The sequence below is a fragment of the Myodes glareolus genome, chromosome 2 (genome assembly GCF_982192425.1).
Source record: "Myodes glareolus chromosome 2, mMyoGla1.1, whole genome shotgun sequence".
NCBI classification, from domain to species: domain Eukaryota; kingdom Metazoa; phylum Chordata; class Mammalia; order Rodentia; family Cricetidae; genus Myodes; species Myodes glareolus.
In genome coordinates this window covers 96,989,659-97,003,378 of record NC_142027.1, presented here as the reverse complement: position 1 = coordinate 97,003,378, position 13,720 = coordinate 96,989,659, and the positions used below count along the sequence as shown (strand labels likewise).

Genomic DNA, 13,720 nt, shown 5'->3' with positions numbered 1-13,720 from the left:
TCGGGTGCCACTCTGACTTTTGTTTGCTCCAGTGACGTGCCCATGCCTGGGCTAAGAATGTGCCCATGTCCCATTGCCCGCCCCTTCCCTGATAGCAGAAGCCCCAAGAACAGCAGTGCCCCTCTGGTTCTTCCCCACATCTTTTCTCCTTGCTAGGTCACTTCTGGCTAGAGATGATTTTTGGGCTGCTCCTTTGTACCAGGGGTATCTGTGATGACTAAGACTTGAGCAATTTGACAATGACTCCTAGAAGGTTCTAGGGGGCTAGAGTTTCCAGATCATGGAGGTAAAAGGGTATCCTTGGTTTGTTTTCCTTCCTGTTAGAAATCTTTCCCTGCCTCCCATCCTCTGGGGTCTGCCAGCTGTCCTGGCCTGGGGCAGCCAAAGAATCCAGGCTGACCCCATACTAGGTCTCCTGGAAGTCCCAGACCTGGTGAAACACTGGTGAGATTTGCTGGAGCACATGTTGCTTAGGTGGGTCTGGAAGAGTCTCATGTGTACATAGGCTGGGTGCAGCCTGGACTTCGATGCCTTGAAGAGAAAGTTTCTAGACTATGTTAGGGGAAGAGAATCATGACACTGATGTCCAGGCTTCCCAACAGGGAAGAGACCCTCTTGTCCCCAAAGGCATGACCCTTTGGCTGGGCCCTGCAGGTTTTACCTATGTTGGAGGCTTCTCTATTCCCTATGCTCCTCTGATTATTGTTCCTTCATGTCTTAGACCACTGCCTCTTGTCTTGGGGCAGCTGCTTTGATCTCTGCTATGTCATCAACAAAGGCAGAGGGTGTCAAAGTGTGTGTCCTGTGCCCAAGTGTGAGTGTTAAGGTAGAACATGAACTGTGAGATTTCCTACTTTGTAGCCCTGTTCAATCCTGTGACCCTCAGGGTGCCTAACTGTCCCATGTAGTATGCCTGAGTTTTAGACTTTAAAGTCCAGCCAAGGAACAGCTACCAGGAATAGCCTCTGCAGCAGTATCAAGTGTGGGTAGGCAGTTGGCACAGAGAAAGGAAAGAGATTTCAGGTTTTCTTGGGAACATATATGGAAGCCCAAGCCAATAGGGCAGGACTTGAACTACAGCCTTTTTTTGTACCCTTTGTAGTCTTCCTGGAACTGTGTGGTTCTCGGACTTTGATAGGACATGGGTTGATTCCAAGCAGGTTTTATGGTCTGGGTGACATGTGCCTGCCCTGGTATCCATGGATTCCTAATGCATCTAGCATCACAGCTGTGCTGGATGCTCTAGCGATTCCTGCATGTTGTCTGCCCAGCTCAGCTCTGACCTCCTTAAGTCAGGGTGAATCTCTGCTCAGAGGAAGACTGATGTGACTGCCCAGCAGCCAGATGCCTGACTTTGCTCTCCTGCTCCCCACTGTGCAGGGGTTTCTTGGTCAGAGTGACATCATTGTCTGGGCCTTTTTATTTTTTCTTTGAGATTTTAACTCTGTATTTTTGTGTGTGCTTCTCTGTGGGGTTTGTGCATGTGAGGGCAATGCCCACAGAACTAGAAGGCAGCATTGGGTCCTCGAGCTGGAATTATAGATGGTTGTGAGCTACTCCAGGAGGTCTCTAGAAACTAAACTTGGGTCTGAGAGCTTAGTCAGCGGTTCTCAGATGGCCAAGCTGGCTCCCATGCCAGGCCCCATGTCGTCCTTGGCCTGGCCAGTATGGGGTGAGCAAGTGAGAAGTGCAGGTATCATTTTCCTTGTTGGATCTGCGCCTATTCCCAATTTGAGAGGCTAAGAACCTACTCATAGGAAGTAATCTTTGCCCAATAATCTCCATGATGTGGCAGAGATGGTGTGGGAAGATGTGGCGGTATGGCCCCACTTAGGCATCAGTGTCTAGTAAGCTGGGAGAGGCACCTGATTGACTTGGTTTACAGACTGGCTGGCCTGTGAGCCACAAGAAGCAGGCTGTGGGGGATGCTTGTGCACAGTGATCGACTGTGGTATAAGAAGTGCTTCCTTGGATGCTTGGGGCCTTTTGAGTTGGTATGGCCTCCAGGGTGTCCCAGGATAGCAAGAGACCAATGGGCAGCTGTCTCTCCATCTAGAACGGCCTTCCTACGCCTCTCTGCTGAAAAGTGGGGGCAGGTACATCCTGTTCCCTTTGCCTGGTTCTGTGCTTTCAGTCCCTGGAGTTGTTAGATAAAGTCAGTGGCCCTGTGCTAGCGGTGGCGCAGTCAGCCCTGTGTCTGTTGTCCGAATGTGCACTGACAGCAAAGGGCAGCCACTTTGTGGGCAGAGCCAGGCCTCTGATACTCATCCCTTCAGGTGGGCTCTGCCAGGCTAGCCAGAGGTGCTGTGGAGTCAGTGTAGTACCACTTACAGATAGGCATATGACTCCTTGGCCATCCATCTCACCCCAGTTAGATGGGGTGAGGCAGCAGCATCTGCACAAGTCACAAAGCCACTTGGTGCAAGACCTTGTCCTTGGAGCTAGAGTCAGACAGGAAGACTGTCTCCATAGGCTAGCAAAGAACCACCACCTTTACTGATCCTCAGAGAAGTGTTCCCTAGCTTAGGCCGAGCAAAAGGCCTTTCTAGGCTCCCTCCTTACACACAAATGCTTGAGAAACAAGTCATTACCACAGCTATGCCAGCCCAGAAACTGAAATCCTCATGGGCCTCCTCCAAGGAGCCAGGCTGCTTACCTGGCCTTCTTCCACCCTCTTGGATACCATGTGCTGTATGCACCCAGAGGTGGGGCTTGTGCCTGGGTGTATAGCATCTTGAAGAAAAAAAAAAGGGTGTATAAGATAAGAGGTTGGACCAGTGGGTGCTTTGGGCAGGGTGTGTGTATAGCATGGAGCTGGCTAAGTCTCTCCACTTCCAGGTCAGCCAAAGCAACCTCACCATGCTGTCCTCACCATCACCGGGCCAGCAGGTGCAGACCCCACAGTCGATGCCCCCTCCTCCACAGCCCTCCCCGCAACCTGGCTCACAGCCCAACTCCAATGTCAGGTAGGCTGGTGGGGGTGCACATGTGCCCCATCCTCCCTTCACCCCTTTTGACCTCAGAGTTGAGTGGCATGGTGTTCTGGGCTCAGACCTGCTTTTATTCACTTGGCTGCAGCTCCGGCCCTGCCCCATCCCCCAGCAGCTTCCTGCCTAGCCCCTCACCACAGCCTTCTCAGAGCCCAGTGACAGCACGCACCCCACAGAACTTCAGCGTCCCCTCCCCTGGACCTTTAAACACCCCTGGTAAGTTGGGCCTGGGCTGGGTGGACAGCTCTACAAAGTGCCTAATACCCCTTCCCCTCCCAAGGTCTCAAATTGTGTAAAGGTCTCATGGGACCCTCAGACCTGTTGTAACACCTGCCCACAGGTTGTGACCATCCATCTTATCCATCCTGTCCTTTGCAGTGAACCCCAGCTCTGTCATGAGCCCAGCTGGCTCCAGCCAGGCTGAAGAACAACAGTATCTGGACAAGCTGAAGCAGTTGTCCAAGTACATTGAGCCCCTGCGACGCATGATCAACAAGATCGACAAGAATGAAGGTAGGCTGGCCCATACCAGGACGGGGCCAGGACATACAGGGCCTGTTTCTTAGTGTACCCTTTCTTTCCTAGACAGAAAAAAGGACCTCAGTAAGATGAAGAGCCTGCTGGACATTCTCACTGACCCCTCTAAGCGGTGAGCACTGCTCTAGGACTTTGGGGGGGACTGTGCTGTACCACAGCTCACAGAGTCCCCAAGACTTGGTGACCGTGTGGGCTTAACAAAGGGTTCAGCAGCTCTGTGGACCATTCCTGAAGCAAGTAGGTGTGTGCTGAAGCTTCAACCCTGCCCAAGGCTTTGTGGGCCTCACACTTCCTCCTATGGCTGTCATAGCCTGGTTCATGGGACACTATGCTAGGTCCTGGTTTGTAGTGGCCCCACCTTCAGCTACTCATGACAGCTGAGTCTGCCTATGGAGTCTTCCTAACATGCCGGTGGCCTTTGGCAGACTGCTGTGTCTCACCCTGTGTGCTGTGGGCCGAGCTGCAGCTGTGTGCACTAATTGTAAAGGTGAACCCAAATGAGGCCTATCAGAAGCTCGTGGATGACATTGGGCTGCCAGGCTTCCACTGCCTGTACCCACCATCCATAGGGTACAGTTAATGCAGTGTTGAGGACTACGGTGTCCATGAGTGTGTCTGCACACCGACTGAGGGTCACAGCCCTGCCAGACTTGAGGAGGACTCTCCCAGTTTTCGAGCAGTCACTGCTGGGTGAGGCCTGCTGGAGCTACGCAGCCCTCCAGGCCCTCTTAGGTTAGAGCCCTTCAAGCCACAGGGCCAAGATTGCGCAAGAGCTGGCCTGGATGAGCCTGAGTCCTGCTGGGTCTGTTCTGGAAGACGCTAGCGGGCTGGGAGTCCTGTGATGGCTCCCAGTGGCTAAGGCCCCAAGGCTGCCTGACCTAGCCCCCAGCAGAGTATCAGATCATGTGTCCTCTCCTTAGGTGTCCCCTGAAGACCTTGCAGAAGTGTGAGATTGCCCTGGAGAAACTCAAGAATGACATGGCGGTGGTGAGTGGAGCCCAAGGGTCAGAAGTCAGGGCTCTCAAGGAACCCGACCTCACCTGAAAATTCTACCCAGGAGAGCGAGGAGGGCAGAAGTCACTCTCAGCGCCCAATCCTTCCTTCTGCCCCCTGCGTTTGCTAGTTCTGTTCAGGTCCTGCCCTGAGGATGCGGGCACTGGGGTGGGAATGAGGCTGCAGGCTGGAATGTGTTCAGAATCAGCTGCCATTGTCTGCACTCTGTCTGGTAGAGACTGTAGAGGACCCTGGGGTCTGGAAGACTCCTCAAAATGATGAGGCTTTGAGCCCAGGCCACTGACCCTTTCTGTTTTGTCTCTAGCCCACACCCCCACCACCCCCAGTTCTTCCAACCAAACAGCAGGACCTGTGCCAGCCACTCCTAGATGCAGTCCTGGCCAACATCCGTTCACCTGTCTTCAACCATTCCCTGTACCGCACATTCGTGCCAGCCATGATGGCCATCCATGGCCCACCTATTGTGTATGTATACCCAGGTTGGGCCTGGTGATAAGCAGCAGGCCAGAGGCTGTGTGGCATCTGCATAATCACTTTAGTCCCCTCCTCCAGGTCCCCAGTGGTATGTTCCCGGAAGCGCAAATTTGAGGAGGACGAGCGGCAGAGCATCCCCAATGTGCTGCAAGGTGAAGTGGCCAGGTTGGACCCCAAGTTCCTGGTGAACTTGGACCCTTCTCACTGTAGCAACAACGGCGCTGTCCACCTGATCTGCAAGCTGGGTGAGTGTCCAGGGGAGTGGGTGTGGTGGTTTGCCATCCATGTCAGGCCAGTCTCCAGGGCCTTCAAGCTACACACATGCTCACATGGCCTGCCACACTGCAGCTCTAGCCTCACCTCTCATTCCCTGTCCCAGCTCCCCAGATCCCCCAGCACCTGAGTCCGTGCGTTCATCCTTCTCCTCAGAAGCAGGGGTGAGGTGAGCAGGGTTGTACTGGTGCTCGCTAGGCTGTCAGCTGGGTCACATGTGCAGTTTTTGTTACAGATGACAAGGACCTCCCTAGTGTGCCACCTCTGGAGCTCAGTGTGCCTGCTGACTACCCTGCTCAGAGCCCAATGTGGATTGACCGTCAGTGGCAGTATGGTGGGTGAACCTAGAAAAACCACTGGAGACCCAAGACAGGCAGGATTGTCGCTGGGGATCCAGGGTCCCTATACAGCAGAAAGCTACCTCCCATCTCCCCAGTAGGCAGGGTAGGCTGGACCGCAGTTGCCTGGAGAAAGAAGGGCCACTATGTCCTTTGCCCCTTGCCAACAGTTTCAGGATACCTGTCAAGTGGGGGAGAGCAGTGAAGTTCATGATACTCCTTTGGAGTTCTACAAGGTGACCCAGGGCCACCAGCAGCACTTCATGTAGCTCTGTCTGTGTGATCGGGCTCCAAAGAGAGACCCTTGTTTGGAATTCCTAAGGCTCTGCTGGCACACAGCAGGGACTGTCTGGGGCTCCATACAAATTCCAGTTCTTAGCTCAGGAGCCTAAGGGATGGTACCCCTTCCCGGAAGTGACGCAAGAGCTGGCTCAGGGGCTGCTGCCTTGCCAGGCCCGGCACTCATGATTGCTGCTATGTTGCAGATGCCAACCCCTTTCTGCAGTCAGTGCACCGGTGCATGACCTCCAGGCTGCTGCAGCTTCCCGACAAACACTCTGTCACAGCCCTGCTCAACACCTGGGCGCAGAGCATCCACCAGGCCTGCCTCTCCGCTGCGTAGCAAACTGAACTTGAGGACCAGCAGCAGTCCCTGCTGTGGAGTTCACACCACCTACCATATGTTACTGGGGGTTGGCTTCCTAGAGGGTCTGGCTTAGGCTAGCTTTCCTGCTTCTCCTTCTGTCTCGGGACTGTCAGATGTTTCCCCATGCTTGTGCAGTATTGACCAGAGAGCTGTGGAGCTGGCTGCATGAGGGTCTGGGATGTTCCCAGGAAGACCTTTCATTGGTTTCTTCCAGAAGTCAGGCCCAACACTTCCTACAGCCATGCTTTCTACAGCCTTCCTGGGCTCCGTGTCCACTCAGCAGCATGAGAACTCAGGTCCCATCTAAGTGTCTCTGTGTCACAGTACACTGTACTTGTGTCTGGAGAATGTCAAGGACATAGGAAACTCTCACTATACACACAGCTCTCCAGTCACAGTGTGGGGTTCAGGTTGTGCCTTATAAGGTACATGGACACCTCATTATGAATACTTCTGAATCTAGGGCCCAGGTTTCAGTTTGAAGGAAAGGCCAGTAAGGCAGCGGCGGCGGCAGGTTCTCTGCTGCTAGCAGGACCTCAGCTTCATGGATCTCCTCAGTGCTGTGAGAAGGACCAGCTGGGGCGGGGGCTGCCCCTGACATTCCTGTGCCACTCTTGGGTGAAGGGCCTTTGTCAGTGCTATGAGACATGAGTGGCTGGTCAGATACTGTCATTGGGACCCACAGCCTCAGAACACCGTCTTCTTATTCTCTGTACCGCCACCAGGAGCATGGGCTTCCTTCAGAACGCTACCCTAAGGCACTTGCCACGCTGGGCCGTAATGGGTACCGCTCTGGTGAAAAGAAATTTCCTCTTTTTATATGTGCACTACTCTGTTATATGATTCTTATAATAAATTTATTATTCCTGTGTTTGTCAGGAGTTTATTGTGTCTACCTTTTGTGAGTTTGGGCCCACTGGCAGGGGTACTGTCCAACTTAGGAACCTTGGACCTCATCTACTTCCTGACATCGCCTCCTGATTCAGGCCCTGGTCTAGTTTACTGAGATTAATGCAAGGGTGGGTAGTAGAGGGGTGAGGTCTCTGATGCTGGATAGGAGTAGGTGCAGGCTGGCCACTTCCGGGTGGCAGCTGCTGGCCTGGGGTAGAGTGTGATCTGGAGAAGACAGTTTTCCCTCAAGCAGGTGAGCCCAGCATGACTGGTGTCCAGGCAGCCAGGACAGTGTTCTCAGTCATGCCCATGTACCTAGAAGGCAGTCCGCAGGCCAGTCAAGGAAGGAAGCCAGCTGGCCCCAGAATGCCGTGAGACTGCTGGTGCTCAGCACCCCTAGGATGTGCCAGTTCTGGCTGCCTACATAGGGCAGGCACTTCCAGAGCAGCAGGGACACTTGGCTTAGGAGGCACCTGAGAGTTGTGAGGAAAGAAGCTTAGGACTTGGAGAAACAATTTTATTTTCAGTCAATGGGTAGTAGGAGAGTAACATTTTGTAATGTGTTTTTGCATGGATGCAGGAATAGTAAAATAATAGAGAAAATAGACAGATTCCTCAATTCTGAGAGCAAGTACTTTATCTATCATGGGTTCTGTCTGTCTTGGAATTTCGTGTGGCTGAAAAGTAGGGCTGATGTGAACCACTATCAAAAGAGGGTGGCCGGCCCCCAGGGCGCCGGCTCAGCAGCACGGAGCGATGCAGCCGCCGGCTCTGCACTACTTGCAGCCTTTTCTGCCGCTCAGCAAAGTTGGTTTTCAGGCTTTGTTTCAGTGCAGGCAGGATGGAACGCTCCGTCACGGGCACTGGGCTCAGAATTAGGCTGGGTGGAGGAAAGGATGGTCAGGGCAGGCATCTGCCAGCTGCCTCAGGGTACCCTGAACCAGTGGCTGGGCTAGGAGCAGGGCCTGCCCTCCTGTCCCTGGGGGCGCCCACTTCCTGTGCCTGGGACTTACCACTTCTTAGAGAGGCCTTTGGTGGTGACCTTGGGAAACTGCATGGACTCCTGGTCCCTGGGAAAGAAAGTTAGCCATGATGCCCACACCTCCTCTGGGCTGGGGCAGGGCGCCGGGTACAAGGCACTCACTTTGGAGAGCCCAGCCCAGCCTCCTCAGCTGCAGCTTTGGGCCTTTGGTTCCCTTCCAGGAGTGACTTGAGGTGCTGTAGCTGAAAAGCAGGGAGAGGCATGGTGGGTACAGTGCCCTGTGCCACTGGCATGCAGGGTCATATGCCTGCCCAGGGCCTCACCTCCTGAGCCTGCAGGAGGTTGGCGTTCCACAGCTGACGGATGACCACCTCACACTGCTGCATTGTGGTGGGCTTGCGCAGGCACGGGGGCAGGCTCAGTACGGGGGCCATCCCTGTTCCTTGCCTGCCATGGCTGCCCCCCACCAACGTGGCCCCTGAATCGGAAGCCTCTGCATCCTCGTCTCTGAAACATTACAGCAGCACAGAGGCGACCTGTGGGAATGGTCTAGCCACCCACCCCCAGCCTCCCTGCCTGCCAGTGTGGAAGAGGCCCAGCTCCATTGGCCATTAGCCAGGGTGCTCTGGAGCCAACTGTGACCCAGGTCTGTGCCTTGTTGAGGGGGCAACTAGCTAGCTGCCAGGTTACCTCACCCCACATGTTTCTTGCCCATAGTAGTTCCAGGAATTGGGGCTTCAGAGAAGGCAGAGCCTGACTATTGAGAAAACTGGGGTCCCTGGGTTGGCTCTTGCTCTGCTAACCCATGTCTCCCAAAGGCAGACTGATCAGACAGATGCCAGTTCCAGTCTTGTCAGGCACAGGAATCCCATTCAGTGTTCTTGGTAAAAACAGACTTGACAGCCAGGTGTGGTGGTTCACACCTGTAATCCTCATACACAGGAGGGGGAGGCAGAGAAAGGCCTACAGGGTAAGTTCCAGGACAGCCAGGTCTGCATATCAAGACCCTTGTCCCCGGGGACTCCACCCTCCCTCCTGGCAAACTAATTAGGCCAAATCACTTTCTGTCTCTTTGAGAAAATAGCAATTTAGGGGTTTCCACTGGTCCCCTGTAGGTGAGGTCAACCAGGGGTCTCTGCAGGACCCCCAGGGGAGAGAAGAAAGTAGTAGCCAGTAGAACAACAACCTGGCAGCTGCCTGCTCCCTGAAGCCTACTGTCATCAAAATGGAGTCACAGGTCTGTGGAGATGCTGGTCCCAGGGTGGAAACCTATTAAGGGTAAGCTTGGGGCCCATGGGGTGCAGGCCTGGTCCTCGGGTGCAAGCAGGCCTTACTTGGCCTGTCCCTGCACCCCAGAGGCTCTGTCCAGCTTGCTGCTGTGGAACAGGGCAGCACTGCTGAGTGACTGCTCTTCCAGCTCTGTCTTTTGGAGGGCGTCAGACTTCAGCTCTTGCTTCTTGAAGGAGCTGGGCTGGGGCCTGGTCTTGCCTTGAGAGTTGGCTGCAGGGCACACCAACAGGGCCATCACAAAAGGCCTTAGAAGCCACTGACCCATTCTCTAGGATCAACAATGGACCCAAGTAGCCCTGACCCTGCATCAGTTTCCTCCGCTGTCCTGAAGAGAGGGAAGGAATAAAGTTTGGAGGGTGAAGCCTGTGGTAGCGCCTGCTGAACGTGCCAGGTTAGTCACGGTGGAGGACGCTGGCTTCCGTTTTGGGGTAGAAGAAACTAGAGGCCTGCGATCTGGCCTGTGTGCGTTCATTTTCCAAGGCCCGCTGGTCACCCAGGACTACTGCTATGAAGCTGACTAGCCTCCTATAGGAGGTGAATGTAAGAAGAGGCTCTGTATTTTGTCTGGGCAGGGGCTGGGGGCTATGGGTGGAGCACAGACCACTCTCCCAGAAGGAAACAGACTGGGTACTTGGGTTCCTCTGTTAATGACATAGCTACTCACTACCCCAAAGGGTGGGCCTGCTACAGCCAGGCTTCGTCCTTCTAGGGAGCCTCCCCTCAAGGACTCCTGCCCCACAGACCCTTTTACTGGGTGTTTCTGTACATAGGATATTGGGGCTGCCCCCTTTGCCAAAGAGAAGGATTTTCAAATCTCTAGGCAGCATGTCCCACTGACTGTCCAGCTTGGGGCCCTGGCTCACCGGATGCTGTGGAGTTGGAGGCAGACTTGTTGGACTGAAGACTGGATGTAGAGAGACTGCCTGTGAGGAAGACGCAGGGCTCAGCCAGAGAACCTGCTTTTGCCCACTACCTGGACCTTTGTGCTCAAGCAGGGCCTCCCCAAACCTGGCAGGGCTGTGTCCCACACCTCCTTATGGTAGTTATACACCTAGGTGAGCCCCCACAGGAGCAGTCACCCCAGGCTTCTGCAGAGGCCAGCTGCCAAGAAAAGGTCCCTGTGACCAAAGAAGCAGTAGGCCCTAAGGTAGGTCTTGGATCAAGCATGGCCTCTACTTCCACCTCTACGTCCTGCCAGGGCCACCAGCTTGGGCTGCACTGGGCTCAAAACAGGTGAAGCCCTGCTGAAGAGCCCTCCTGTTCCCTGCATGTCTTCATGAAGAGAAAGCCTGGGCATGCCAGGACTGGGATATTTATTTCCAAGCAGACATCTTTAACAATCAGATTACCAAATGACCTGAAAGTTTACTAGGGGAGAGAACCTAGGAACTCAGCTGATGTGTCCTTGGGCGTGCTATGTTGGAGGACCAACAAGAAAAGCAAGCCACCGTGGGCAGGAGGAAGTGCTCTGGATACTGGCTAGTTCTCAGGCCCCTATGGTTGCTGTGGACATGGCAGGAAGGAGTCCCCAAAGGGAGTGTGCTGAGAGACACCTCACTCAAGTGTAAGGAATCAGTGGCTCGGGCTAGGGATCCAGGGGCAGGCATCACAGCAGCCACTGACCTACCAGGGTAATGAGGGTCAGGGGATGGGGGCTGCCACAGGGCTGCTCCAGTTTCAGGAGTTCGCTCAGCAGCCTCCCTACTGTTCCTACTGCACAGTTCCCACTCCTCATGCCTTTAGTGCTGAGAGCCAGCAAACCAGCTGTGGCTGGGGAAAATGGCATCTGTCCAAGTGGCCCATACTGGTCCCCCTGAGTTAGCATGCAGGGCTCGGTGCTGACACATGGGCATGAGTGGTGGTTCCCAGCAAACAGCTGAGTCCTACCTTTTTTCTGAGGCTTCTCGTTCATGATTAGTTTGTAGTGGAGATCTGAAAGCAAGCAAAGACGCCTTATCACACCTGAAATCTATAGCCACTCAGAACAGACCCTTTACATGGATCCCACCAACTTTCTCCACCAAGCTTTTACCTGAGGCATCTCAGGCCAGAAATGCCTCTCATCATCCCCAGGCCAGCCTGGAACAGGACTACTGAAGTAAGACAGGCCTTCCAGGGTCTCCTGGCAATGGTTCGTGGGATGTGACATGGGGCTGGTCCGTCAAAGCATAGAGAGGAAGTTCTAATGTAGTAGGATGCCCAGTGAAATAATCTTTGGCATTCCAGGTAGAAACAGTACCAGAAAGAGGGAGAAAACTGAGGCCACAGGCCCTGAATGCGAGGAAGTTGAGCAGCCCTAGCTAAGGTGTGAGGCAGAGTGAATAGCAGTCATGCCACACAGAAGCCTGAAGTTCTTAGTAGGCTAAGCCTTGGGGATGGGGTGCATGTAGGGTGCCCTGGCTGGAAGGGATGCAAGGCAGTATCCAGGCAATCCCTGCCAAAGATCTGTATGTGTTTAGCTGGTGACCATTTACTCGCATTTGCTCTGCTGTTTAACTTCCGCAACGGTTTTAAACAAGGAGCTGGGCCATACTCTGCGCTGGGCAGAGTTCACAGAAGGATCAGCATTTGCCTAGGCTGGTGGGCACAAAAGGACCACACGAGGACTAACTAAGCCCTGTAGGTAAGCCCTACTAAAGAGAAGCCACCCACGTCCTTCCCCGCACCCGGAGACTGTTCAGAGTTGATGGCCGTGGCATTCGGGTTGTAAATGCCAGGCTAGCACCCAGCGGCTCACCCTTGTTCTCCCGCTTAAGGTGCTCGATCTCCTCGTGGAGTTTGACCAGCGTCTCCGAGTGCTGCTGCTGTAGGAACTGCAGGCTCTTCTCCAGGTCCAGGATCCGCTTCTGTGCCTCGCTGAGCCCGAGCGGAGCCGGCTGCGTCCCCGCGTGCTGCAGGCCGACAGGAGGGCGCGGGCGTGGGCGGGTCGCACTCCGGGAGCCTGGGGTCGCGGAGCTGAGGGGCCGTGCCCCGGCCGTCACCCCTGCCCCGCTCATAAGGGCGCCGCCGCCACTCAGTACCCGCTGCGGGAGCCTGGCGCCCGGTCGCCGTGGGAACGGGCGCGCCGGAGAGGGCGGGGCGCGCCATGGGGCGGGGCCTGCGGCCGCGTTCGGTCCAGAGGAACGCGCCAGTCTCCGGAACTCGCCAGAGACGTGCGCCTTTACAGCGTTTTGTGTGTGAGTGTGCGTGCTTTAGCATTTGAGCGAAGCTGTGTCGTCCTTGCTAGCTGGGCAGGCCCGGGAGCCCCAGGATCCTCCCATCTCCTCGCCGCCCAGTGCTAAGATCCCCGGTGTGCGCCTTCCCTCCCCACTTCTCATGTGGGTGCTAGGGAACGAATTTAGGAACTCATACTGGGGTGGCGATCACTATACCTGCTGAGCCACCATCATAGCCCGCTGGTGCCACAGCACTGATTTTTAAAGTTGGTCTTAGTCTTTCGCTTTAATAGCTTACTTTTAAACGATAGTTTTAAAAAAATCCTTCAATACTCATAGAATCTTTGTGGGTGTAAGAAGAAGGAGGAAGGAAGGAAGCTGCCTAAACCCGTACAAGAGAGACGTATAAAGAACAAGAGAGCCTTTTATTCCAGCACTTGGGAAGCAGAGGCAGGAGGATCTTTGTGAGTTCAAGGTCAGCCTGCTCTACACAGTGAGTTCCAGGACAGCCAGCGCTACTACCTAGTGAGACCTGGTCTCCAAAACAAAACAAAACAAACAAACAAAAACAATCTTTAACAACAAAAAAAAAAAAAACCAAAAGAAGAGTTGTTTGAAGGTAGCATTTGCTTTTCTGTCTAGAGAACCCAGTCAGCAGGACCTGAAATAAGAAAGCCCGAGTCTGTAGGAATGCATACTATTGGTGTGCATGTGCCAAAGAGGCAGTGACCCCCTAGAGCTGGAGCTACAGGTTCTTTGCAAGGGCAGGAAGCTCTCCTAACTGCTGGATCATCTTTCCAGCCTCACAGCAAGCACTCTTAGCCACTTGGAAACCAAAACCGTTTATTTGTTTGAACTACAGTCTAGTTATGTAGGACAAACTGGCCTCGACCTCAGAGTTCTGCCTTTGCTTCCTGGAGATCATTCATTCATTCATTCATTCATTCATCTGAGAATTAGTCTAGTTATGTAGGCCAAGTTGGCTTTGAACTCAGATCCACCTCTGCTTCCTGAATTCTGGGATTAAAGGCAAGCACCACCATGCCTGGTTTCAAAACAAAATTTCTTTTCTTTTTTAAGATTTATTATATATAGTATTCCGCCTGCACGCCAGAAGAGGGTACCAGATT

At 54.1% G+C, this 13,720-nt stretch overlaps 2 protein-coding genes across 9 annotated transcripts in view; one reads left to right on the top strand and one right to left on the bottom strand.

Moving 5' to 3' along the window:
- Med15 (mediator complex subunit 15) overlaps positions 1 to 7,153 on the top strand; it is a 65,122-nt gene extending 57,969 nt beyond the window's left edge. For 7 of the 8 annotated variants that reach the window (XM_048452343.3, XM_048452345.3, XM_048452349.3 and 4 more), the window contains 9 exons: positions 2,839 to 2,966; positions 3,079 to 3,206; positions 3,369 to 3,503; positions 3,576 to 3,639; positions 4,448 to 4,514; positions 4,846 to 5,006; positions 5,094 to 5,260; positions 5,524 to 5,622; positions 6,112 to 7,153. In XM_048452343.3, coding sequence (XP_048308300.2) covers positions 2,839 to 2,966; positions 3,079 to 3,206; positions 3,369 to 3,503; positions 3,576 to 3,639; positions 4,448 to 4,514; positions 4,846 to 5,006; positions 5,094 to 5,260; positions 5,524 to 5,622; positions 6,112 to 6,248 — 1,086 coding nt within the window. In that variant the 3' untranslated portion in view covers positions 6,249 to 7,153. Of the gene's footprint in view, positions 1 to 2,838; positions 2,967 to 3,078; positions 3,207 to 3,368; positions 3,504 to 3,575; positions 3,640 to 4,447; positions 4,515 to 4,845; positions 5,007 to 5,093; positions 5,261 to 5,523; positions 5,627 to 6,111 lie in introns of all 8 variants that reach the window. The other variant, XM_048452350.3, reaches the window with a different exon arrangement.
- A 513-nt stretch (positions 7,154 to 7,666) lies between these two features.
- Ccdc74b (coiled-coil domain containing 74B) lies at positions 7,667 to 12,488 on the bottom strand. Its single transcript, XM_048452467.3, has 8 exons — positions 12,173 to 12,488; positions 11,323 to 11,367; positions 10,299 to 10,358; positions 9,480 to 9,645; positions 8,469 to 8,652; positions 8,308 to 8,387; positions 8,177 to 8,233; positions 7,667 to 8,043 (listed from the first exon to the last, which is right to left on the bottom strand). Exons 1-8 carry the CDS (start codon positions 12,429 to 12,431, stop codon positions 7,800 to 7,802), a joined length of 1,095 nt encoding a protein of 364 aa, XP_048308424.3. The 5' UTR covers positions 12,432 to 12,488; the 3' UTR covers positions 7,667 to 7,799.
- Between the last annotated feature and the right edge of the window lie 1,232 nt (positions 12,489 to 13,720).

Excerpts from the sequence above, each read along its gene's own strand:
- Ccdc74b (XM_048452467.3), bottom strand. The coding sequence starts at position 12,431 with ATGAGCGGGGCAGGGGTGACGGCCGGGGCACGGCCCCTCAGCTCCGCG. Across the intron at positions 8,388-8,468 it reads ACCTCCTGCAGGCTCAGGAG|CTACAGCACCTCAAGTCACT; the intron begins GTGAGGCCCTGG and ends CCTGCTTTTCAG. Across the intron at positions 8,044-8,176 it reads AAAGGCCTCTCTAAGAAGTG|CCTAATTCTGAGCCCAGTGC; the intron begins GTAAGTCCCAGG and ends TCCTCCACCCAG.